This window comes from Hypanus sabinus, chromosome 11, assembly GCF_030144855.1.
Source record: "Hypanus sabinus isolate sHypSab1 chromosome 11, sHypSab1.hap1, whole genome shotgun sequence".
NCBI lineage: Eukaryota > Metazoa > Chordata > Chondrichthyes > Myliobatiformes > Dasyatidae > Hypanus > Hypanus sabinus.
Window position 1 is genome coordinate 15,873,143 of NC_082716.1, and position 22,515 is coordinate 15,895,657.

The 22,515-nt window shown below is 40.1% G+C and overlaps 1 protein-coding gene across 1 annotated transcript in view; it reads left to right on the top strand.

Moving 5' to 3' along the window:
* hs2st1a (heparan sulfate 2-O-sulfotransferase 1a) overlaps positions 1-22,515 on the top strand; it is a 194,660-nt gene that overhangs the window by 150,332 nt on the left and 21,813 nt on the right. Inside the window, exon 3 of the mRNA XM_059983834.1 lies at positions 385-470. Coding sequence (XP_059839817.1) covers positions 385-470 — 86 coding nt within the window. The remainder of the gene's footprint in view (positions 1-384; positions 471-22,515) is intronic.

Here is a 22,515-nt window from a genome sequence, read left to right on the forward strand (position 1 = left end):
CAGTCGTCCACCATCGACCTCCTCCGATCGCCGCTGACCTTCGGACCCTCGCTCCAAGTCCATTCAGTCCGGTGGTCTGCCACATCTCTCCATTCATGTCTTCCCTCCTCATCTCTCCCTGGCAAAAGTGAAAATCTCTCTTCCAGACTCACAAGAAAGAACAACATTTCTCTCATTGGATAGCCTCAGCATTAGAAACCCCATCACCTCTAGTCATAACCCAAACATTGCTGCTACAGAGAAACCATTACATTAGCAGTGAAATGTTATAGCATGTTACATGTATTTTTGTAATTCCATTTTGGTTTTATTCATCAAGTGTCTCCGTCAATCTAATTTAATATGAATAACTTAATTCATAAGTGTAATCTTGTTTTAATGCAGGCAAGATTTGTGAAAAATGTTACAACATGGAAAGAAATGAAACCAGGATTTTATCATGGACATGTAGCGTATCTGGATTTTACAAAGTAAGTGAGTTAATTCACAAGCCTTATTTCTTTGGGTCATTAAAATATATATCTTCACTATCTCTATCATCTTTTGGTTAAGTATTTGCAATGCAAAATATATAGTGAGCAACTAATTCATATGGGATATAATTGTTTTGTTTCAAGGCAGAACATAAACTGTAAATTTATAAGTGGAAGAAACTACAGAAAGTGGTTGGCATCCATTTTCTAGAATGGTACCCTGGATATTACTGTGCTAATAACAAATTGATATTGAGAATACATGAGCATGTTAATCAGTGTAGTAACCTAGAAGAAAATCTTTCATCTGTCAGTTATCCTCTGGTTAGTCTCTTTCTACTTCTGAGTGCTTGTATTTGAAGATAGAAATTTATGTGTATTCTACTTCTAAATGATTTCATATTCTCTCCAAACCAGCAGTATAGAAAGTTAGCAATCTTTGGATCAAATGAATTTGCATATTTGATATTTAAAACCATACTTATTGCATTTTGCCATTATGACTAGTGCACATTGTATTTTAAAATTTAGATGGTAAGTGACTTTGGGTTTATGCGGAATTGATATTTTACAGTTTAACGAAATGAGCTCCAAACAGTTTTGTAAACTGTATCGCTGCCTGACCTGCTGAGTTCTTCCAGCATGTAGTGTGTATAAACAGCTTTGATTTATAATCAAAGAAACAGTTCAGGCAGTCTAATTTATTTTCACTTAAGTACAATTGTTTACATTACATGATGTAATGATGCACTTCGAACAATTTTCCTTTTTCAGTATTGTTAATCACCGTATTAACATTATAGTTCAATCGAAGGTCATTGACCTGAAGTGTTAATCTGACCACTTGCACGTACTTATTTAGTAGATTTCAGCAGATATTTCAGAGTCATAGTAATAGAGCACTACAGCACAGAAATAGGCCCTTCAGACCATATAGTCCATGCCAGCCTGGTATTCTGTCTCACCTAGCTACACCAGGGCTATGTATAGCTGTTATTTCCCCTTTTTCATCCATGTGCCTATCAAAACTTCCTTTAAATGTTAAATTACACTTGCATCTACCATTTGTTCTATATGCTCACCCCTCCTGTTCCCCTTAAATATTTCATCTTTCACACTAAACCTACAATGTGGTCACTAGTTCTCGTCTTGCCCAGTCTGTGGAGGAAAAGGCCTGCAAGCATTAACTCTTTCCATTGGTTTCAGAGTTTCATTGGTTTGTTTAAAACAATTTTCATTTTCCACTTCATAATGACCAACCTCTTCTATGAAACTGCTTCTGATACTACATTCCTCAACCAAATGAGATATCATCCCTGTTTCAATCTATCAAACATAAGAATTTTTAATATCTTAAATGAAATCATCTCTGCTGCTTCTAAACTTAAGAGTTCTTCCATTTCTCCCCCACTTCCTAGACTTCCAGGAACCTGTTAGCCATCTATGCTCAGGGAGACCAGATGTGATGAGCAATATTGTGTGTGTCTAATTTAATGCCTTCAGTGTTGTTAACATATACCTACAAGCTGAGGGAGCTCAGACAGCAATATAATTGTATTAAATAATTTTTTAAATGTCATGGACCTGCTCCTCTAGTTGTCCCTGCTGGGCCATGCCCCTCCTTTTCAAGACCTTCAGACCTGTATGTGAACAGCAACTTGCCTTGCATGCCAGATTAATCCACTCCAGGTTTGTCCTTAAGCAGTCACTTGCTTAGGAAGGATGGTAAGAGGGTTGGGCTGAAGATGAGGATGAAACAGCATGGGTCCAAGATAATCCTCCCCAGTATATTACTAGCTAATGTCCAGGCCATCAAGAGCTACGTTGATGAACTAAGGAGAAAATTACCTGAAAGGGAAGTGAGGGATTGTTGTGTGCTATATATCACTGAAACATGGCTTACAAGCTGAAGGCTTCTCAATTCACCAGGTGGACTCTATAGCATCTTCGGCAAAATTAGAGGTGAGGGCTTCTTAATCAACACCTCGGGGTGCTTGGATGTGACAGTTTGGGTGAACTCCTGCTCATACAACTTAGAATAACTAGGAGTGAAGTGTCACCCATACAACCTGCCACAGGAATTCACCAGCTGTCCCGATGGCAGTTTCATCCCACCTCAAACAGGTGTGAAGCCCACAATCAATGAATATGGTGTCATGACAATCTTCCCCTCAATGCCAGCAAAACAAAAAAGCTGGTCTCTGTGATCAGAAAGTAGGTGGCACACATGCACCTGTCTCCATCAACTGTGCTAATAGTTGAGAGCTTCAAATTCCTCAGAGTGATCATCACCAATAGCTTGTCCTGGTCCAACCACTTAGATGCTAAATCTACTTTGTCAAGAGGTTAAAGGATTTGGGCATTTCCTCATATCAGTCTGAATCAATTTTTTTTGCTGCAGCACAGAAAGCATCCGATCTTGATGCATCTTGCCTTGGTTATGGCCGTGACTAAAAGAAACTGCAGTAAGTTGTGGATACAACTCAGCGTATTACCAACACTAAACTCAACTCCCTGGATTCTGTCTATATTTCTCACAGCCTTGGATACTCATTCTGGATATTCTCTCTCCTACTGGGTGCAAGATACGAAAGCCTCAAATTACATGTCACCAGCTTCAAAGACAACTTCTACCCGGGTAATATAGGATGATTGAATGGTTCCTTGGCATAATAAGATGGACTCTTAACTCTCAATCTATCTTGTTATGAATCAGAATCAGGTTTACAATCACCGGCATGTGATGTGAAATTTGTTATCCTAGCAGCAGCAGTTCAATGCAGTACATAATCTAGAAGAGAATAAATAAATAAATAAACAAACAAACAAACAAACAAACTGATATAATAAACAAGTAAATCAATTGCATATATTAAATAGATTAAAAAATGCAAAAACAAAAATACTGTATATTAAAAAAAGATGAATTAGTGTCCAAGGATGCAATGTCCATTTCAGAATGGGATCGTAGAGGGGTAGAAGCTGTTCCTGAATTGCTGAGTGTGTGCCTTCAGGCTTCTGGACCTCCTACCTGATGGTAACAGTGAGAAAAGAACATACCCTGTGTGCTGAAGTCCTTAATAATGGACGCTGCATTTCTGAGACACCATTCCCTGAAGATGTCCTGGGTACTTTGTAGACTAGTACCCAAGATGGAGCTGACTAGATTTACAACCTTCTGTAGCTTCTTTCAGTCCTGTGCAGTTGCCCCCCCTCCCCCCACCACCACCACACCAGACAGTGGTGCAGCCCATCAGAATGCTCTCCACAGTACAAATATGGAAGTCTTTGAGTGTATTTGTTGTCATGCCAAATCCCTTCAAACTCCTAATGAAGTATAGCCACTGTCTTCCCTTCTTTATGTTTACATGGATATGTTAGGACCAGGTTAGATCTTCAGAGATCTTGACACACAGGAACTTGAAACTGCTCACTCTCTCCACTTCTGATCCTTCTATGAGAATTGGTATGTTTTCCTTCCTCTTACCCTTCCTGAAGTCCACAATCAGCTCTTTTATCTTACTGACGTTGAGTGCGAGGTTGTTGCTGTGGCATCACTGCACTAGCTGGCATATCTCACTCCTGTATCTCTTTACCACCTGAGATTCTACCAACAATGGTTGCATCCTCAGCAAGTTTATAGATGGCATTTGAGCTATGCCTAGCCACACAGTCATAGGTATATAGAGAATAAAGCAGTGGGCTAAGCACAACACCCTTGATGGACACCAGTGTTACTTGTCAACAACGAGGCTAAGTTATCACCAGTCCGCATAGATTGTGGTCTTCCGGTTAGGAAGTCGAGGGTCCATTTGCAGAGGGACACGCAGAGGCCTAGGTTCTGCAACTTCTCAATCAGGATTGTGGGAATGATAATCATGCACTTTATTGTCTACCTGTACTACACTTTCTCCAACTAAAATTTTATTCTGCATATGTTATGTTTTGCCTTGTAGTATCTCAGTGTGACAGATTGATCTGTGTGAACAGTGTGCAAGATAAGCTTTTCACTGTATCTCAGTATATGTGACAGTAATGAGCCAGTTCTAAGTCTTCACTTAATAAATGCAGGATTCAGTACATCAATCCTGCACTGTGTCCCTTGCTAATTCTGGCGACTGCTAACGAAGTTGGGAATGAAGCCCTGCAAACAGGTCAAGCAAAAGCTTTTGATGTCGTACTCTCAATCTTGGTTTTCAGTAAATTTGTTGGATTTTTCTATTGCCTTTCCAATGTGTGCCTTGATCACTAAAGGGACAGAGCACAAGTCAGGACTTGGTGGAATAGATGGTACCCCATGCAAGGCTTATTAAGGATGCATGGGATCCAAGGGGACATTGCTTTGTGGATCCAGAATTGGCCTGCTCGCAGAAGGCAAAGAGTGGTTGTAGACGGGTCATATTCTGCATGAAGGTTGGTGACCAGTGGTGTGCCTCAAGGACCTGTTCTGGAGCCCTCACTCTTCATGATTTTTATAAATTATCTGGATGAGGAAGTGGGATGGGTTAGTAAGTTTGCTGATGACATAAAGATTAGAGGTGTTGTGGATAGTGTGGAGGGCTGTCAGAGGTTACAGCAGGACATTGATAGGATGCAAAACTGGGCTGAGAAGTGGCAGATGGAGTTCAACCCAGATAAATGTGAAGTGGTTCATTTTGGTAGGTGAAATATGATGGCAGAATATAGTATTAATGATAAGACACTTGGCTGTGTGGAGGATCAGAGGGATCTTGGGGTCCAAGTCCATATGACACTCAAAGCTGCTGTACAGGTTGACTCTATGGTTAAGAAGGCAGACGGTGCATTGGCCTTCATCAATCGTGGGATTGAGTTTAGGAGTCAAGAGGTAATGTTGCAGCTATATAGGACCTTGGTCTGACCCCACTTGGAGTATTGTGCTCAGTTCTGGTCACCTCAGTATAGGAAGGATGTGGAATCCATAGAAAGGGTGCAGAGGAGATTTACAAGGATGTTGCCTGGAATGGGGAGCATGCCTTATGAGAATAGATTGAGTGAACTTAGTCTTTTCTTCTTGGAGCGATGGAGGATGAGAGGTGACCTGATAGAGGTGTATAAGATGATAGGCATTGATCATGTGGATAGTCAGGCTTTTTCCCAGGGCTGAAATGGTTAGCATTAGTTTTAAGGTGTTTGGAAGTAGGTACAGGAGAGATGTTAGGGGTAAGTTTTTTATGCAGAGAATGGTGAGTGTGTGAAATGAGCTGCCAGTGACAGTGGTGGAGGCATTTACGATAGGGTCTTTTAAGAGACTCCTGGATAGGTACATGGAGCTTAGAAAAATAGAGGGCTATGGGTAACCCTAGGTAATTTCTAAGGTAGGGACGTGTTTGGCACAGCTTTGTGGGCCAAAGGGTCTGTATTGTGCTGTAGGTTTTCTATGTTTCTAGATAGGACCATCGCACTTCTTGACTGTTTTCACCTGTTTTACACATTCAATGGGGAGGCCAAATCCCCTTTTCATGCAAACAGCTTTGGTTATATATTCTTTGGTATTACCATTGATGTGGAAGCTTGGCACCAGACTCTAAGGGTGGTTTGAGCTATTAGCACCATCAGGATTGTTTCATCATAATCAACAGTCTTGTATTCTGTCTGTTTGTGATTTTTTCATCAAGGCAGATGACCAATTTGGTTCCATGAAGAGAGCTCTGGCTTCTAGAGGTGCAGGTCATTTTGTATGAATATCACTTCCAAAACATAAGTTATTTTTCTTAATAATTTCCTACACAGGTTAGTTTTAATTCAATTTGAAGTGCCCAGTTGAAAGTCTCATCTCCATCCACTCTTTATTTGCCAATGAAACAGTATTATCTTCTCACAAGTAAAGGAATCTCCTGAAGAAAGCTTTGTCTTGGCTAATTTTTTGAAAAGGTGTTTAGCTCGCTGCATAGTTTTGTAGTGAGGACAGCAGGAGGAGTATAGGAAACCGTGCAGAAATAGTACCAGAATAAATAAGGTATCTGGTAGCAGTCTGGTGAAGGAACAGGAGACTGCAAATGCGGAATCTGGAACAATATAAAATCTGCTGGATGAGCTTAGTGGGGTGTGCGGTATCTGCTTTGGGGAGAGGAAATCAAGACCTTATGATGTGCAGTCTGGTCGCCCAGCCATAGGAAGGATGTCATTAAGCTGGAAAGGGTGCAGAGGATCTTGCTGAAGCTGGAGTGCTTGAGTTCTAAGAACTTGATGATAAGCTGGTACTTTTTGCCCTGGAGCATAGGAGGCTGTGGCGTGATCTTACAGAAGTATGTAAAATCTTGAGGGGAGTAGATAAATTGGGTAATCAGTCCTTTTTCCAAGGCGTGGGAATCTAAAATTTAAGATAGATTTAAAATGAGAGGGGAAAAATTTAAAGGGGTCCTGATGGGCAGGTTTTTTCCACACAGAAAAAACAGTTTATCGGGATAGAGGCCGGTGATAGCGGGGTGCCTCAGGGATCTGTTTTGGGCCCAATGTTGTTTGTAATATACATAAATGATCTGGATGATGGGGTGGTAAATTGGATTAGTAAGTATGCCGATGATACTAAGGTAGGAGGTGTTGTGGATAATGAGGTGGATTTTCAAAGCTTGCAGGGAGATTTATGCCGGTTAGAAGAATGGGCTGAACGTTGGCAGATGGAGTTTAATGCTGAGAAGTGTGAGGTTCTACATTTTGGCAGGAATAATCCAAATAGAACATATAGAGTAAATGGTAGGGCATTGAGGAATGCAGAGGAACAGAGAGATCTAGGAATAACTGTGCATAGTTCCCTGAAAGTGGAGTCTCATGTAGATAGGGTGGTGAAGAGGGCTTTTGGAATGCTGGCCTTTATAAATCAAAACATTGAGTACGGAAGTTGGGATGTAATGCTAAAGTTGTACAAGGCATCGGTAAGGCCAAATTTGGAATATTGTGTGCAGTTCTGGTCACCGAATTATAGGAAAGATATCAATAAATTAGAGAGAGTGCAGAGACGATTTACTAGGATGTTACCTGGGTTTCAGCAATTAAGTTACAGAGAAAGGTTGAACAAGTTAGGTCTCTATTCATTGGAGCGTAGAAGGTTGAGGGGGGATTTGATCGAGGTATTTAAAATTTTGAGAGGGATAGATAGAGTTGACGTGAACAGGCTGTTTCCATTGAGAGTAGGGGAGATTCAAACTAGAGGACATGATTTGAGAGTTAGGGGGCAGAAGTTTAAGGGAAACACGAGGGGGTATTTCTTTACTCAAAGAGTGATAGCTGTGTGGAATGAGCTTCCTGTAGAAGTAGTAGAGGCCAGTTCAGTTGTGTCATTTAAGGTAAAATTGGATAGGTATATGGACAGGAAAGGAGTGGAGGGTTATGGGCTGAGTGCGGGTAGGTGGGACTAGGTGAGATTAAGGGTTCGGCACGGACTAGGAGGGCCAAGATGGCCTGTTTCCGTGCTGTGATTGTTATATGGTTATACAGAGGGTAGTAGGTACTTTGAGGAAGCCGTAGTGGCAGTTGCAATTATAATGTTTAAAAGATATGGGCAGGTACATGAATAGAAAAGGCATAGAGCAGGGGTTCCCAACCTGGGGTCCACAGACCTCTTGCTTAAAGGTATTGGTCCATGGCATAAAAAAAGTTAGGCCCTAAGGGATATGGGACAAGGTCAGGCAGGTATTTTCATTGGCATGGGTGAGTTAGGCCAATGGACCTATTTTTATGTTTTATAACTGATTCTGTGCCTGTAATCATGAAGTTTATAGTTGCAGCAAGTAATCAGAAAGATAAATGGGCACGTGTAGCCAAGGGGTTGGACCAGAAACCAGAAGTAATGATACAATTGTACATGTTGGTGAGGCATGCTGTTTTTAAGAAAGGAATTGGTCACATTTTATCAGGGATTCACTAGGCCAGAGTTTCCCAACCTGGGGTCTACAAACCCCTCAGTTAAAGGTAGTGGCCCATGGCATAAAAAACATTGGGAACCCCTGCACTTGGCCATTCCCTGGAATGAGAGGGCTAAAATAGTTTGATCTGTCTTGTTTTGCAGTTTAAAAGAATGTAGGTTATCTTATTGAAATGTGTAATCCTAGAATGAGGGTGAGAATGTTGGTCCCTTGACACGGTAGATGCTGAGATGTTTTCACTTGTGGGAGCATCTTAAACAAGGTGACATAATTACAAGATTTACAACAGAATTCTCTACCCCTGAGGCTTTTGGAGGCTATAATATTAGAGGTATTTAAAGTGGGGGTAGGTATATTTTTGAAAGGTGAAGGAATTCAGGGTTATGAGAAGTTGGCACAGAAGAATAATTAAGGCAGGTCAGCCATAATCATCTTGACTGGCAGGAAAGGCTCAAGGTGTTAGTTCAACAACTACTTTTTGTATCTTTCTATTCTATTATTGTCAGAAGCTGGAAGCAAGTTTTAGTCTACCCATTCAGATGTAGGATACCTTCAGGGCAAGTCTGCTCTGATTACTGTTCATGTAAACTGTACGAAATACCAAACAAAAACAAAATGATAGCCTATTGTGCAAAACCACCATAGAGTGATGTCTGATGACTTTCTGTAGACCTTTCAACTGTTTGTGTTATGCTCCCCCACCAGCAGGGGGCAGTGTTGCACCACATTGTTGATTATAGCTAGTAAAAAAAACTAACAATTACATAACATTAGCGAGATAATGACTATAAGCAATTACACACTTTTCAGCATAATGCCAATCTGATTAACATGTTAGTAAATTATGAGTTTTAGCTATTTTTGTTGTTGTTTCTTATCTCTAAGCTGGAAATTTATTCTGCATTAATTGGTTTTGAGCTGTAGACTCAGAGATCCTACCTAAGTCATGTTAAACTACCTCATACAATAAGTTCATAATGTACTGACACCTGGCTCATTAATCTATTTTTACAGTTTCACATCTGAAGCTCCAAATGTTCAAGTGAATCAGCCACATTATATGTTATCATTACTTCAGTAATCACTTCAGCCTCCTAAGCGAGCCATTTCATGATGCTATTACCCAGGCCAGGTTCCCAGCCCAGTTCTGTAACATTTACCAGGTTGATGTTTTCAACGATCTAACTGAATATACAATCCATCAATAGCCAACCATGAAGACAGATTCATGAGGTGAAATGAGATTCACTGCCCTTGATATGGTCAGATTAACTTGGAACCACCTTGAAGTTGGAGAGGATCAGGTCTACAGGGAAATACAGGAATAACATCTTTTAATCAAGAATTTTGTTACTGCCAAATCCTCAATTCAGCAATCTTTAATTGCTTCAATGATATATCCTCTTTGAAATGTGTTTGTCCAGTGCCTATCGAACCTACAGATCAACAGAGGATGCCATCTCCACAGCACTTCACTCTGCCCTGACCCACCTTGACAGCCCCAACTCTTATGTCAGAATGCTGCTCATTGACTTCAGTTCAGCATTCAATACTGTGACCCCCTCCAAGCTGATCGCCAAACTTTGCCAGCTTGGTATCAGCTCATCCCTCTGCAATTAGACCTTGGACTTTCTGACTAGCAGACCCCAATCTGTTAAGTTAGACAACTTCTCCTCCTCCTCTCTCACCCTGAACACCAGTGTGCCTCAAGGCTGTGCGCTGAGCCCTCTTCTGTACTCCCTTTTCACCTATAACTGCGTTCCTGTACATGGTTCTAACTCCATAATCAAGTTTGCAGACGACAACACGGTGGTTGGCCTGATCAGAGGGGATGATGAGACAGCCTACAGGGACGAGGTCCAGCACCTGGCAGCGTGGTGTGCCAATAACAACCTGGCACCCAGAAGACCAAGGAGATCATTGTGGACTTCAGGCATGCTAGGAGCCACACTCACGTCCCCATCTACATCAGTGGAGCGTGTATCAAGCTTCAAATTCCTTGGTGTCCACATTTCCGAGGATCTCACCTGGTCCCTGAACTCCTCCATCCTGATCAAAAAGGCGCAACAGCGCCTTTATTTCCTGCAGAGCATCAAGAAAGCTCACCTCTGTCCCAGGATACTGACGGACCTTTACCGCTGTACCATTGAGAGCATTCTCACCAACTGCATCTCAGTGTGGTATGGCGATTGTCCCGTATTGGACCACAGAGCACTCCAGCATGTGGTGAAAATTGCCCAGCAGATTTTCAGCACCCAATTGCCCACCATTGAGAACATTTACCATAAACACTGCCTGGGCAGGGCGAAAAGCATTATCAAGAATGCATCTCACCCTAACCATGGACTTTTTACTCTCCTCCCATCCGGTAGGCGCTTCAGGAGCCTCTGCTCCCGCACCAGCAGGCACAGGAAGAGCTTCTTCCCTGAGGCTGTGACCCTGCTGACCCTCACATCACAGCGCTAAGCAGTATTGTACCCATATTGTACTGTCTCAGTATTTTTATATTTGTGCTATAGCACTTTTTATTCACAGTTATTTTGTAAATAACACAATTCTTTGCATTTCCGGTTAGATGTTAACTGCATTTCATTTGGCTTGGTATTGGTACTCAGCACAATGACAATAAAGTAGAATTTAATCTAATCTGATTGCATAGTTCAGTTTGACAGATGAAAAAGTCAGTATCTGCATGCAGCAAAGTCCAGAATACGTGAAGGCTTGGCCAGTAACTGGCATATACAACATGCTTGTTGGTCAGTGGCCATTTCTAACAATTGCACTTTTATCAATATCTCAAATTCTTGGGCCCCCATAACTTAGAAAATGGACACTGACTCATGCATGGATTGGCCATTCATTTGCTGAGGCTGATAGTTCAGGATATTCCACAGCTACAACAGTGCCCAAGGAACCTACCATATTCTGGTCAATCGTCATTAACGGTACTAGCCTGAGCCTCGCTGTACATGGGTTGCATTGTGAATAATCCACATAGTGTGTTGTAATAACTCATATAGTTATTATAACACATCAGGAATTCTCTTAAATGTTGAAATCAAACCAGCATCCACCCCAGTGGTTCAGTAGAAAGAGCAATAGAGGCTTCAGGGTCAGCCAGGGACAGATAATTATGCTGAATTATCTACATTTGTTGGGTTCACAATGATTTGGTCAGAAATAACCCATCCTTGGAGCACTCTGGGCTTGTCTAGTTCAGATCTTTAGTTAGCCCTGAAAGTGTACCATTTTGAAGTTACTGTGGCCCTAAGGTCTGAGGATTACTTTATTTAAAGGCTATTCTCAGTTGATCACGGAGCAATTGAGAACTGCAAGTTTTGACAGTCTTTGGATAATTAGAGCTATTTTCATCATGCTGAAATGATCAGTTCAAAGTAGTTTTTGAAGAGCCAACTATTGAGTTTTCATTCCCATTCTGTTCATGAGAGCTGAGTGACACCAACAGCTCAAGAGTAAGAGCTCCAATAAAATTGAACATGGTGATGAAAAGTCTGAGTCAGTTACCTTGCTGCATACTCAAGTATCAGTGATTATATCGAGATCCTGTTTACTGACCAACAAAATAGTTTTCGCTGAAAATCTTACGAAAAAAACCTCTCTGATCATTTTGCAAAAAAAACTTGAGTTCATCTGCATTTTGTGTATGTCGTCTGATCTTTTTTTCTTTATCCCTTTTAAGAGCTTTATGAAATTCTTCTGTGACACACTTCAGAAGTTTAAATTATGAAGCAGAACTCTTAGAATGTTTGCCATTTACAGCAGAACTTAACCATCAGGTGGGACTTTGACCTCATTGAAACGAACAGTAGTTACATTCCCTTACTCCTGGGAGGGGGGAGGGGTTTATTACCCAGCCTCTTGAAACACTGCCATTTGTGGATTATACTAATAATACTGGATATGGTGGGGTCAGATTATTGACTGGACCACAATGTCAACATCCAGCCACGTAGGCTTGCTGTGCGTTTTGATTTTTGCCATATCTCTAAATAAAACTAAAAAAAAGTAATGCACCCTTGCAACCCAACAAATCCACAATAAACCATGCAGATTTTATCCTTGCTCGTGGCAGTCATGGATTAGGAGCTAGCATCCATAGTATCCAGGACATCTGAGGAGCGAGGTCTCAAAAAGATGGCATTCTTCATTGAAGGACTCCCATCACCCAGGACATGTGTTGCTCTCATTGCTACCATCAGGAAGGAGATACTGAAGCCACATACTCAGTGATTCAAGAGCAGCTTCTTCCCATCTACCATCTGATTCCTGAATGGACTTTGAACCCATGGCCACCACCTCAATACTTTTGTACTTTTTTTGCACTGCTTATTTAACTTAACTATTTAACGTGTGTATGTTTCGGTTGTCCGTCATTTTCTGACGCTGACGAAAACCTGAGTGGGACGAGTTGTATAGTGACAAAGCCATTGCACTGGGGTAGTTCCACTCTCTCTCCCTCAAAAATCTTGTACAAAAAAAATCATCACGACTGGATACTTGGCTGCAGTGGAGAGCCATAATGCCATCTGTATCTTGTCATGCCCTTCGCTCGACATGAAGCAGTGTAGCTCTGCCTTCTTGGCTGTTGGATCTTGTAGTTGATCTATATAATATATATATAATTGTGCAATATATTATATTTCTGTAATTGTTTTTCTCTATTATTACATATTACATTGTATTGCAGCCGCAAAGTCAACACATTTCACAAAATGTACTGTTGATATTAAACCTGGTTCTGATTTATAAAAAATAGTCGATTGGGGTCAAGAATTTGAGGAGAAAATTATGTTGCTGCGACTCAGCCAAATGGTCAATGATTTAATAATGAGAGGTTTCATTAAGAAAATTAGTAGCTTGGTTATTTAAAGGAAGGCATCTTTTATCAGCAATTTCTGGTGCACCTGTATGCTGTAGGCTGCAGAATGCTGAAATGTTTAAGAGAAACTAATCCTTAGTTAAAAAATATTGAAGGAATGTGTGCCTCATTCCAAGAATGTCCTTCATGTGCGCTTTATTGCCGCAGGTATCAATCACTGAAATCTCAAAGTAATATTTAGTATCAGATATTCTAGGAGCAGATGCTTAAGTGTTTGAGAAGGGGGGTAATTTTTGTAAACGTTCATGAAGGGATGAAGTTTGACAATGGCCTGGAGCAAGTCCTTTGAAGTCCTATTTCCTAAAAAGTGTTAATGTAAAATTCTATTTGCATTTCTTTATTTGCAAGGTGAGACCCTCTGTTTATCAAAACACCCTGGATCCTGGGCAGGTCCTGGTGGATTGGAAGACATAGATATCATGTCACTGCTTAACAAAGGAAATGGGCAAAGGCAGGTAGTTGTAGGCCAGTTAACTTAATGTCTGTAGTCAGGAAAATGCGTGGAGCTATCATTAAGGAAGAAATAATGAGACATCTGGATAGAAATAGTCCAATCAGGCAATCGCAGAATTCCTTCACGAAGGGCAAGTTCTGTGTGACAAACTTGACTTTTTTAAGGACATAAGAAGTTCATAGGATAGAGGGGAACAGGTGGATGCTGTATACTTAGATTTCCAGGAATATTCAATAAAGGTGCCCCTTAAGACTTATCCATAAGATAAGGATGCAGTGGAGTTGGGGTATTATCATAGAGGATTGGTTAACCAGTGCAAGGTAGAGAGTTGGGATAAATGGGCATTTCTCTGGTTGGTGGTCAGTTCTGAGTAGAATGCAGCAGGGTCCACTGCTAGGCCTGGAACTTTTCACAATGTACATTAACGATTTGAAGAGAACACAGAGTGCAGTGTATCCAAGTTTGCCAACTATACTAAATTGAGCAGAAAAGCAAACTGCAGCAGGTGCGTACAGTCTGCAAAAAGATATAGATAGGTTAAGTGAGGTGGCAAAGGTCTGGCAGATGGCATACAATGCTGGTTAATGTGTAAGTCATCCACTTTGACAGAAAAAATAGATTAAATTAATATTTAAATGGTGAGAGATTACAGTATGCTCTTGTGAAGAAGTACTTTAGAGTGCTGGTACATAAATTGCCAAAGATTAGTTTGCAGGTGCAACAGGTTATCAAGAAGGCAAATGGAATGTTGGCCTTCGTTGCTAGAGGAATTGAATTTCAGAGTAGGAACGTTATGCTGCTGCTGCTGCACTAGGGTACTGGTGAGGCCTCACCTGGAGTACTGCATGTGGTTCTAGCTTCCTTACTTGAGGAAAGATATACTGGCTTTGGAAGCAATGCTGACGAGGTTCACCAGGTTCATGAGGGGGTTAGTCTGTGGGGAGTGATTGAGTCACCTGGGATTATACTTGCTAGAATTCAGAAAAATGAGAGGGATTCTTACAGAAGAATATAAAATTATATAAGGGTCAAATAAGATAAAGGCAGGAAAGTTATGTCAGCTAGCCAGTGAGACTACAGCTTCAAGGGAGAAGATTTGAGATGGAGATGAGGAGGAACTGTTTTTTCCAGAGTGAATCTATAGAAACCTCTACCCAAGAAGCAGTAAAGTATGGCTCATTAGACTACTAAGACATTGAAGTAGAATTAGGCTATTCAGCCCATCGAGTCTGCTCCACCATTCTGTCATGGCTGATCCTGGATCCTACTCAACCCCATACACCTTCTCGCCATGACCTTTAATGCTCTGACCAATCAGGAATCTTTCAATTTTCACTTTAAATATACCCACGGTCCACAGCTGTCTGTGGCAGAGCGGTCCACAGATTCACTGCTTTCTGGCTAAAAGATTTTATCCTTAATTCTCTTCTAAAGGGTCTAAAGTCCCTCAATTTTGAGGCTGTGCCCTCTAGTTCTGGACACCCCCACCTTAGGAAACATCCTCTCCAAATCCACCTGAGCTAGTCCTTTCAACATTTGGTAGGTTTCAATGAGATAGACCCTGCATTCTTCTAAGTTACAGTGAATACAGGTCCAAAGCTGCCAAACATTCCTCATATGTTAACTCCTTCATTTTCAAAATCATCCTCATGAACTTCGTCTGGAGTGTCTCCAACGACAACACATCCTTTCAGAGATATGGAGCCCAAAGCTGTTGACAGTACTCCAAGTGTGGCCTGACTAGTGTGTCTTATAAAGGCTTAACATTATATCCTTGCTTTTATAATCTGTTCCCCTTGAAATGAATGCCAACTTTGCAGTTAACACCTTTACCACAAACTTGACCTGTAAATTAATCTCATGGGAGCCTTGCACGAGGACTCCTAAGTCCTTTTGTACCTCTGATGTTTGAATTTCCTCCCTATTTATATTTTCTCCCTCATTATATATTTAAGACAGTTAGACCGCTTTTTGTATAATAGGGGAATTAAGGGTTACGGGGAAAAAGCATGGGGGTGGAACTGTGTCCACAGCCAGATCAGCTGTTGAATGGCAGAGCTGTCTTGATGGGCCAGATGGCCGACTCTTGTTTCTGTTTTTAACGTTCAATTGATTTTTATTCCCACTTGACAATTGTGTAGAACAGAGAGAGAACTTTGGACATGGAGGAACTGCTGAAAACTATTGTTAGGTGTTTTAACAGAGCAATATAGTTCTGTGAAAGAGAAGTTGTGTTTGACTATTTTATTGGGAGCTCTTTGGGGAAAAGTTAACAAATGGTATCAGTAAAGAGTAACTAGCATAATTTGAAAGTATAAAAGCTCGTGGCATAGAAAACAAAGCAATGTGGATGGAAGATTGGTTAGCAAGTATGAAACCAAATGACATAAATGAGTTTTTTGGTTGGTGAGGTACTTTAAGTAACATATCAGAGGGATTTTTGAGAAGGCCTCAATGCATTACAGTTTAAGAATTGTGTTTATTAATCCTGATAATAACTGGATCACATGTTTTATGAAATTTGTTTTGCGGTGGCATATGCATGGAGGACTTGGAGGAAAGCACCAAAGGCATCTTTGCTAAATTTGCTGTTTGTGCAATATGTTTTGCTTCAGATTCCAGCATCTGCAGTTCTGTGATTCTTTCCCCTTCGTTTCCAGTCCTGGGGAAGGGTTTCAGCCGTAAACGCTGACTGTGTATTCATTTCCATAGATGCTGACTGATCTGTTTCTCCAGCATTTTGTGTGTGTTGCTCTGAATTTCCTGAATTGGTAGAATCTCTTGTATCCGGGGGGTGAGGGGGAGTTGGGAATATGGGTAGAATAAAGTGGAAGTAGTGTTGGATCAGTGGGAAAAAAAAGTGCTTGATGGTCAGCTTGGTCTATGCTTCAGTTTTGTTTGCCTCTGACTGTGCAAACATTGTCAACCTCTCCAGTGCCATCTCATAACTGTTTCATCCCAGCCATCATCTGGTGAATCTTCCCTGCACTCTCTCCACTGTACACATATCATTCCAATACTCTAAAGCACCAGAAATGCACAGTACTTACTGTGGCCTAACTAAAGTTGTTACACAATGTTTCTCATGTATCCTGTACCTAGTTAATGAATGCAAGTTTCCTGTATACTGCTTTAACCTCTTAATCTCCTATCCTTCCACCTTCAGGGATCTTTGGATATGTACACTAAGGTTGCATTGTTTCTCATGGTATTCTGGCTCAATGTCTATGTCCACCTTTATTAAGATTTAAGATTAGCTTTGTCACGTGTGTTGAAATATACAGTGAATTGCATTGAGGATGTGCTGGATGCAGCCCACAAGTGTCACTATGCTTCTAGCACCAACATGGCATGCCCACAATTTACTAACCCTCAATCATACATCTTTGGAATGTGGGAGGAAACTGGACAATCCGGAGGAAACCTACATGATCATAGAGAGAACATACTGAACCCTTATAAACAGCGTTGGGAATTGAATCTCAATTTTACAGCCGTGGGAATTATTATTAATCCTCCCAAAGTGCACCTACTCAAATTTTGCAGGATTAGGTTCCATCTGCAGTTGCGCAGCCCATTTTACCAACTCCTCACTGTTTTGGGGCCAAAGACTGCATTCCACAACATTGAGACCACGAGTTTTCTTTTCTGTAGACTTATTAGTTATACCTCCTTCATTCACTTCTAGGTTCATGTATACACATCAGTGAAGAAACAATCTAGTATCAGTGGGGTGCATCCTAAATTGCTGCAGGAAGTAGAAGGGAAATTGCTGAGACCCATCTTCCACACACCTTAAAGGTTCAGAGATGGCACAGAAAGCGGAAAAAGCAGTGTAAAAACATTTGTTAAAAATAAGATTATACTGTAACTACAGACCAGTTGGTTCATCCTTACTGGGGTAAATAAACAAATAGTAATCAACAGCGGAACTGGCCATTGTTTGGACGAAGTATGGATTAATTAGAGACAGATAGTGTAGATTTGTTGGTTGTGTTGAATTAATTTTGTAAGAGTTTTTTGGATGAAATAATAGGTTATTGAGTGAAATGCAGCTGACAGGGTATGATCTAATGGCCACAAGGTGTTTGATTTACTATCCCATACAAAGCTTGTCATCAACGGTGAAGCCCTTGGAATAAAAAGTATAGTATTAACATGGCCAGAGTAAACAAGAAATAGCAATAGTGAAAGGGTTTATTTAGACTGGAGAGAAATGTGGTTTGGAGTTTCTTTGGATCAGTACAGTTGGTTCATAGTTTGGATTTGGGTTTACGGGGCACAATTTCCAAATCTGCAGATGCCGCAAGCTGAGGTGTAGTGAAGCTTCAATTTTAGCATTCAAAAGTATCTAAAAGGAAAGAATGTGCAAGGCCTGGTGAGAGGGCATAATGTGATATTGTCTAACATGGAACTCAGTAAGTAGGAGCTCAACAGGCCAAATAGTCTACTTCCATAACCACTCTATCATTTTATGTCCTGTCAATTTACTTACTTACATAAGAAAGCAATTTAAAAAGGTGTGTGCTATGTTTTCCTAATATAGTGGTTTTTTGGGTCATTGATAGTTTTTGAGAAAGCAAATCTCTTTATCTCATTCTAGTGTGTGACTTTGGACTCTAAGCAAGGTGGTTGTTCTCGACTGTCATTCCATTATATTATATCAGACTGCCTTCTTGACTAACAAGAAATGGGACATAAATGTGCGTCTTGCTGGTGATTCTAAGTGACATTATTTACCTATGAAAGCAATTTCCTAGTAAAGGATAGTAATTTTTAAAGTCGCTATGAATTGTAGTGCAATTCACCTGACTACTGAAATATTCTAGGTCAACAGTAATTTAAATTCAGTTTTCTTGTAAAATGTCTTGCTCTGTTCCAGATGGAATGGTTAGTAAGCAATCCAAGTGGATGTTGATCAATACTCTCCTTGTACAACTATAAAATAGCTGGTGTTGAGACTTAACTATATCTTTTTTAACATGGTAGCTGCTTTTACTGTAAATGCAAAAATTATTTGGGGATCTGTAGGTATAAGTTTGATAGAGGGTAGGCTTCCAGTTAATGCATTTGGCCACTTTCTCAAAATAGAAAATAGTTTTCTAATTTAAGTGATCTTTTTCCTAAACTTGCATGTATTTTAGATAATCTCCCATGAATAAAACTATTCGGAAATAGATCTGATAATTTAACAGGGGGCTTGCCCTATGAACAGTCTTTAGAATTGCACAGGAGTCTTCTAAGTGTGATTATAAAGCATGATTGAAGAAAATGCATGTTAGTTGGAAAATCTATCCCACCTCTTGGGGTTCATTAGCTTTAAGTTGCTATAGCTCAGAAGAAAAATTATGTTTACTTAGGTCTGAACTTATCACAGTGGATAAACAATCTCTTGAATTTTCCAAGTATGTAACCCCAACAATCATAAAAAGTTAATTGAAGCACATAACAATAGTAATTTTAGTGACTCTTCCTATTAGTGACTCATAATGTGGAATTCATTGCCACAGACAGCTGTGGGGCCAAGACATTGGGTATATTTAAAGTGGAAGGTTATTGGTCCTCGATTAGTCAGGACATCAAAGGTTACAGGAGAAGGAAGGTGAATAGGGTTGTGAGGGATAATTGATCAGCCATGATAGAATACTGGAGAAGACTTGATGGGCCAAATGCTCTAATTCTGTTCCTATAAATTGAGTTTTTATTAAAATTATCTGCCACAATAGTTTTTAAAACTGTTGTCCAACTTATTACAAATGCTTTTTCCTTAGGGTTTGAAAAGCATTGCATTTTGAACGTAGTTTGCTTTAATAATTCAGAATATTTTTTGAATGTTCTGATTATGTAGTTCACCTTTAACTTGCACAGCATTTCTGTAAATCTAACATTTTAAATCTATATCTTGGACATTGATTTTAATGGGATAATTATCAGTTTTAATGTAATTCCAAATCTAAAAATAGCACAAATTTTCTTTCTAGAATTGTATTTCCTACAGGGAAGAAACCTAGTTTTTTTCTATTCAAAGTACTTTTGCTATTACTGTGTAATATCTATTCACAAGTTTATACAAAGCTGCTGTATATATACAGACCAGTTTCTCTACTTGTTTTACAAAATAGTTATGTAGGTGGAGAAGCAGGCAGTCATTTGTTAAGTAGTAGAGAAGTGGGGGTAGATGATGGTGTTTTAACAGATTATTGAACAGATTGCTTTGTTACGTCCATAGCCCCCTCCATTGTGAGAATCGCCAGATCACTGTTGGGTTGAGTCAAAAGGGGGGCCCAAGACATGAGGGGGAGACGTGCAGGATGTCACGTTTCTCTCCCCCCCTCCCCCATAGCGATGTAAAACTACAGGACATGGCCATTGTCTCTTGGAGACAGATCTGTGGATTGAGATGCTCTGCTATGTGAATGCCCTCGGGCAAAGTGGGCTGGTTGAGGGAGAGATTGCATCACCCCCAACCTGATAGACATCTATGACCCTGTGAGTCAGAATAAAAGAGGGTCTGTAGGAACAACCCCTCAGACGCACCAGAAGAAACGTTAAGCGACCACGTAACAGCAGACGGTCATCGGAAACCAAGCCACGTGCGTTCAATTCCGTGGCTGGAATTGGTGGCTGAAACCACGGAAAATGGCCTTTTAGCTAACAACGGGGAAACCCGCTCCCCTGACTCAACGGATTGGCATCATAAAAGACTTGGGCAAGTTTAAACGCCTCCCTCTCTTAAACCCAAAACGCTGCAGCCTGAACGAGCTCATGACTTTTATATTTCCATCGGACAATACATTATCCCCTAGACAACGATAGTTACGTTTTATTGGTTATGATCATACCTGCACTTTAGATGTAGTATTGATGACGTATATTATCTGTATGTTTGCATTAATCTTAATTTTGTGCCCCTTTATCAATAAATACTTTTAAAAAATAGTACCATCAGACTTCAACGGACCTCTCTGTCTTTGCTGGTAAGTTACGGGAATTCGTAACAGCTTATTGTCATCAAATAGTGAGTTGAAACGTCTTTCAATTTTTGCAGTTGATGGATTGGTTACAAATACTGATGGGGTAATACAGTACATATGAGTATCAGACACATAGTTTCTTTGAAACATTTGTGATGCTATGTTATGCATGCATTTGAGATTTTCCATTTCTATGTAAAATAATCAGAGGGAGTCACATATTTAATTTGTTACTGCAACTTTTTTAACGGCTGGATTATTCCATAAATTCATTACATCTTTAATCTGCTCAAATTTATTTTCTGATAGACTGTAGGTAATTCTTATTAGCAGTACAGACACAACAATTTTTGAATCCAATGAACCTCGAGTGCAGTGGTATTCTGAAATATAATGGAGCATATAGCACTGATTTTGGAATACTTTTGAGAAAGTATTGCTAATGCACTATAAATTGATGCGATTCAGTATTATCTGACTCGTTTAATTATGGCAAATTGCCACCCTCTTTCAGTGAGGCATCTATTATTCTTCTTTTAAAAAAAGGGCAAAGACCCAACAGAGTGCTCCTCGTATAGGCCGATCTCTCTGCTCAATGTTGATGTAAAGATCTTAGCTAAAGTTTTGGCTCATAGATTAGAAACCGTCATTCCCTCCATTATCTCTGATGACCAAACAGGCTTTATTAAAAACCGTTTCCCTTTTTTTAAACATTCGGCATCTATTTAATATCTTATACTCACCTCTAACTGGGATTCCTGAATGTGTTATTTCCCTCGATGCGGAGAAAGCATTTGATCGTTATAGAGTGGAACTACCTTTTTGCAGTTTTAGAAAAATTTGACCTTGGCCAAAGTTTCATCTCTTGGATCCAATTGCTGTACCTGTGTCCTACTGCCTCTGTTTTAACCAATTTTCAGAAATCCCAAGTATTTAATCTTAAACGTGGCACCCACCAGGGATGCCCCTTAAGTCCCTTTCTCTTTGATTTGGCTATGGAACCTCGGACGATAGCATTTCGAAACTGCCCTGAATTGACTGGGATTTGAAGAGGGGGTGTTGAGCATAAAATTTCTCTCTAAGCTGATGACTTATTACTCTTTCTCTCAAATCCGTCTTCATCCTTACCTCTAATGTTTTCACTTCTTGACCAGTTTAGCCAGATCTCTGGCTATAAATTTAATTTACATAAGAGTGAACTTCTCCCAATTAATAAAGAAGCACAAGAACTAACATTTCATGATCTCCCTTTTAAAGTAGTCCATAATCAATTTACTTATCTTGGAATTACAGTCACAAGGAAGTTTAAAGATCTCTTTCGTGAAAACTTTGCCAGTCTTTCATATGCTATAAAACAGAGTCTGGTACAATGGTCACCTCTATCTATGTCTTTGGTAGGTCATATTAATGTTGTTAAAATTTATGTTCTCCCCAAATTTTTATACCTATTTCAGTCTATCCCAATTTTTATTCCTAAATCTTTTTTTGATTCCTTAGACGCTATTATTTTGTCATATCTGTGGCAGAATAAGCGCTCTAGAATTAATAAAATCCATCTCCAAAAATCTAAAAAAGAGGGTGGCATGGCTTTACCTAACTTTCGTTTATATTATTGGGCAGCTAATATACGTTGTGCTACCTTCTGGTCTTTCTTCCATGGCCAACCCGAATGCTCTAACTGGGTGGCGATGGGGCTGAGCTCCACTAAAGAATTATCTATCTGTGCACTTCTTGGCTCTGCACTCCCAAGTAGTCTGCCCAGATCAATAGCTAATCCTCTTGTTAGACACACTTTGCGTATATGGGCACAGATCAGGAAATGCTATGGTTT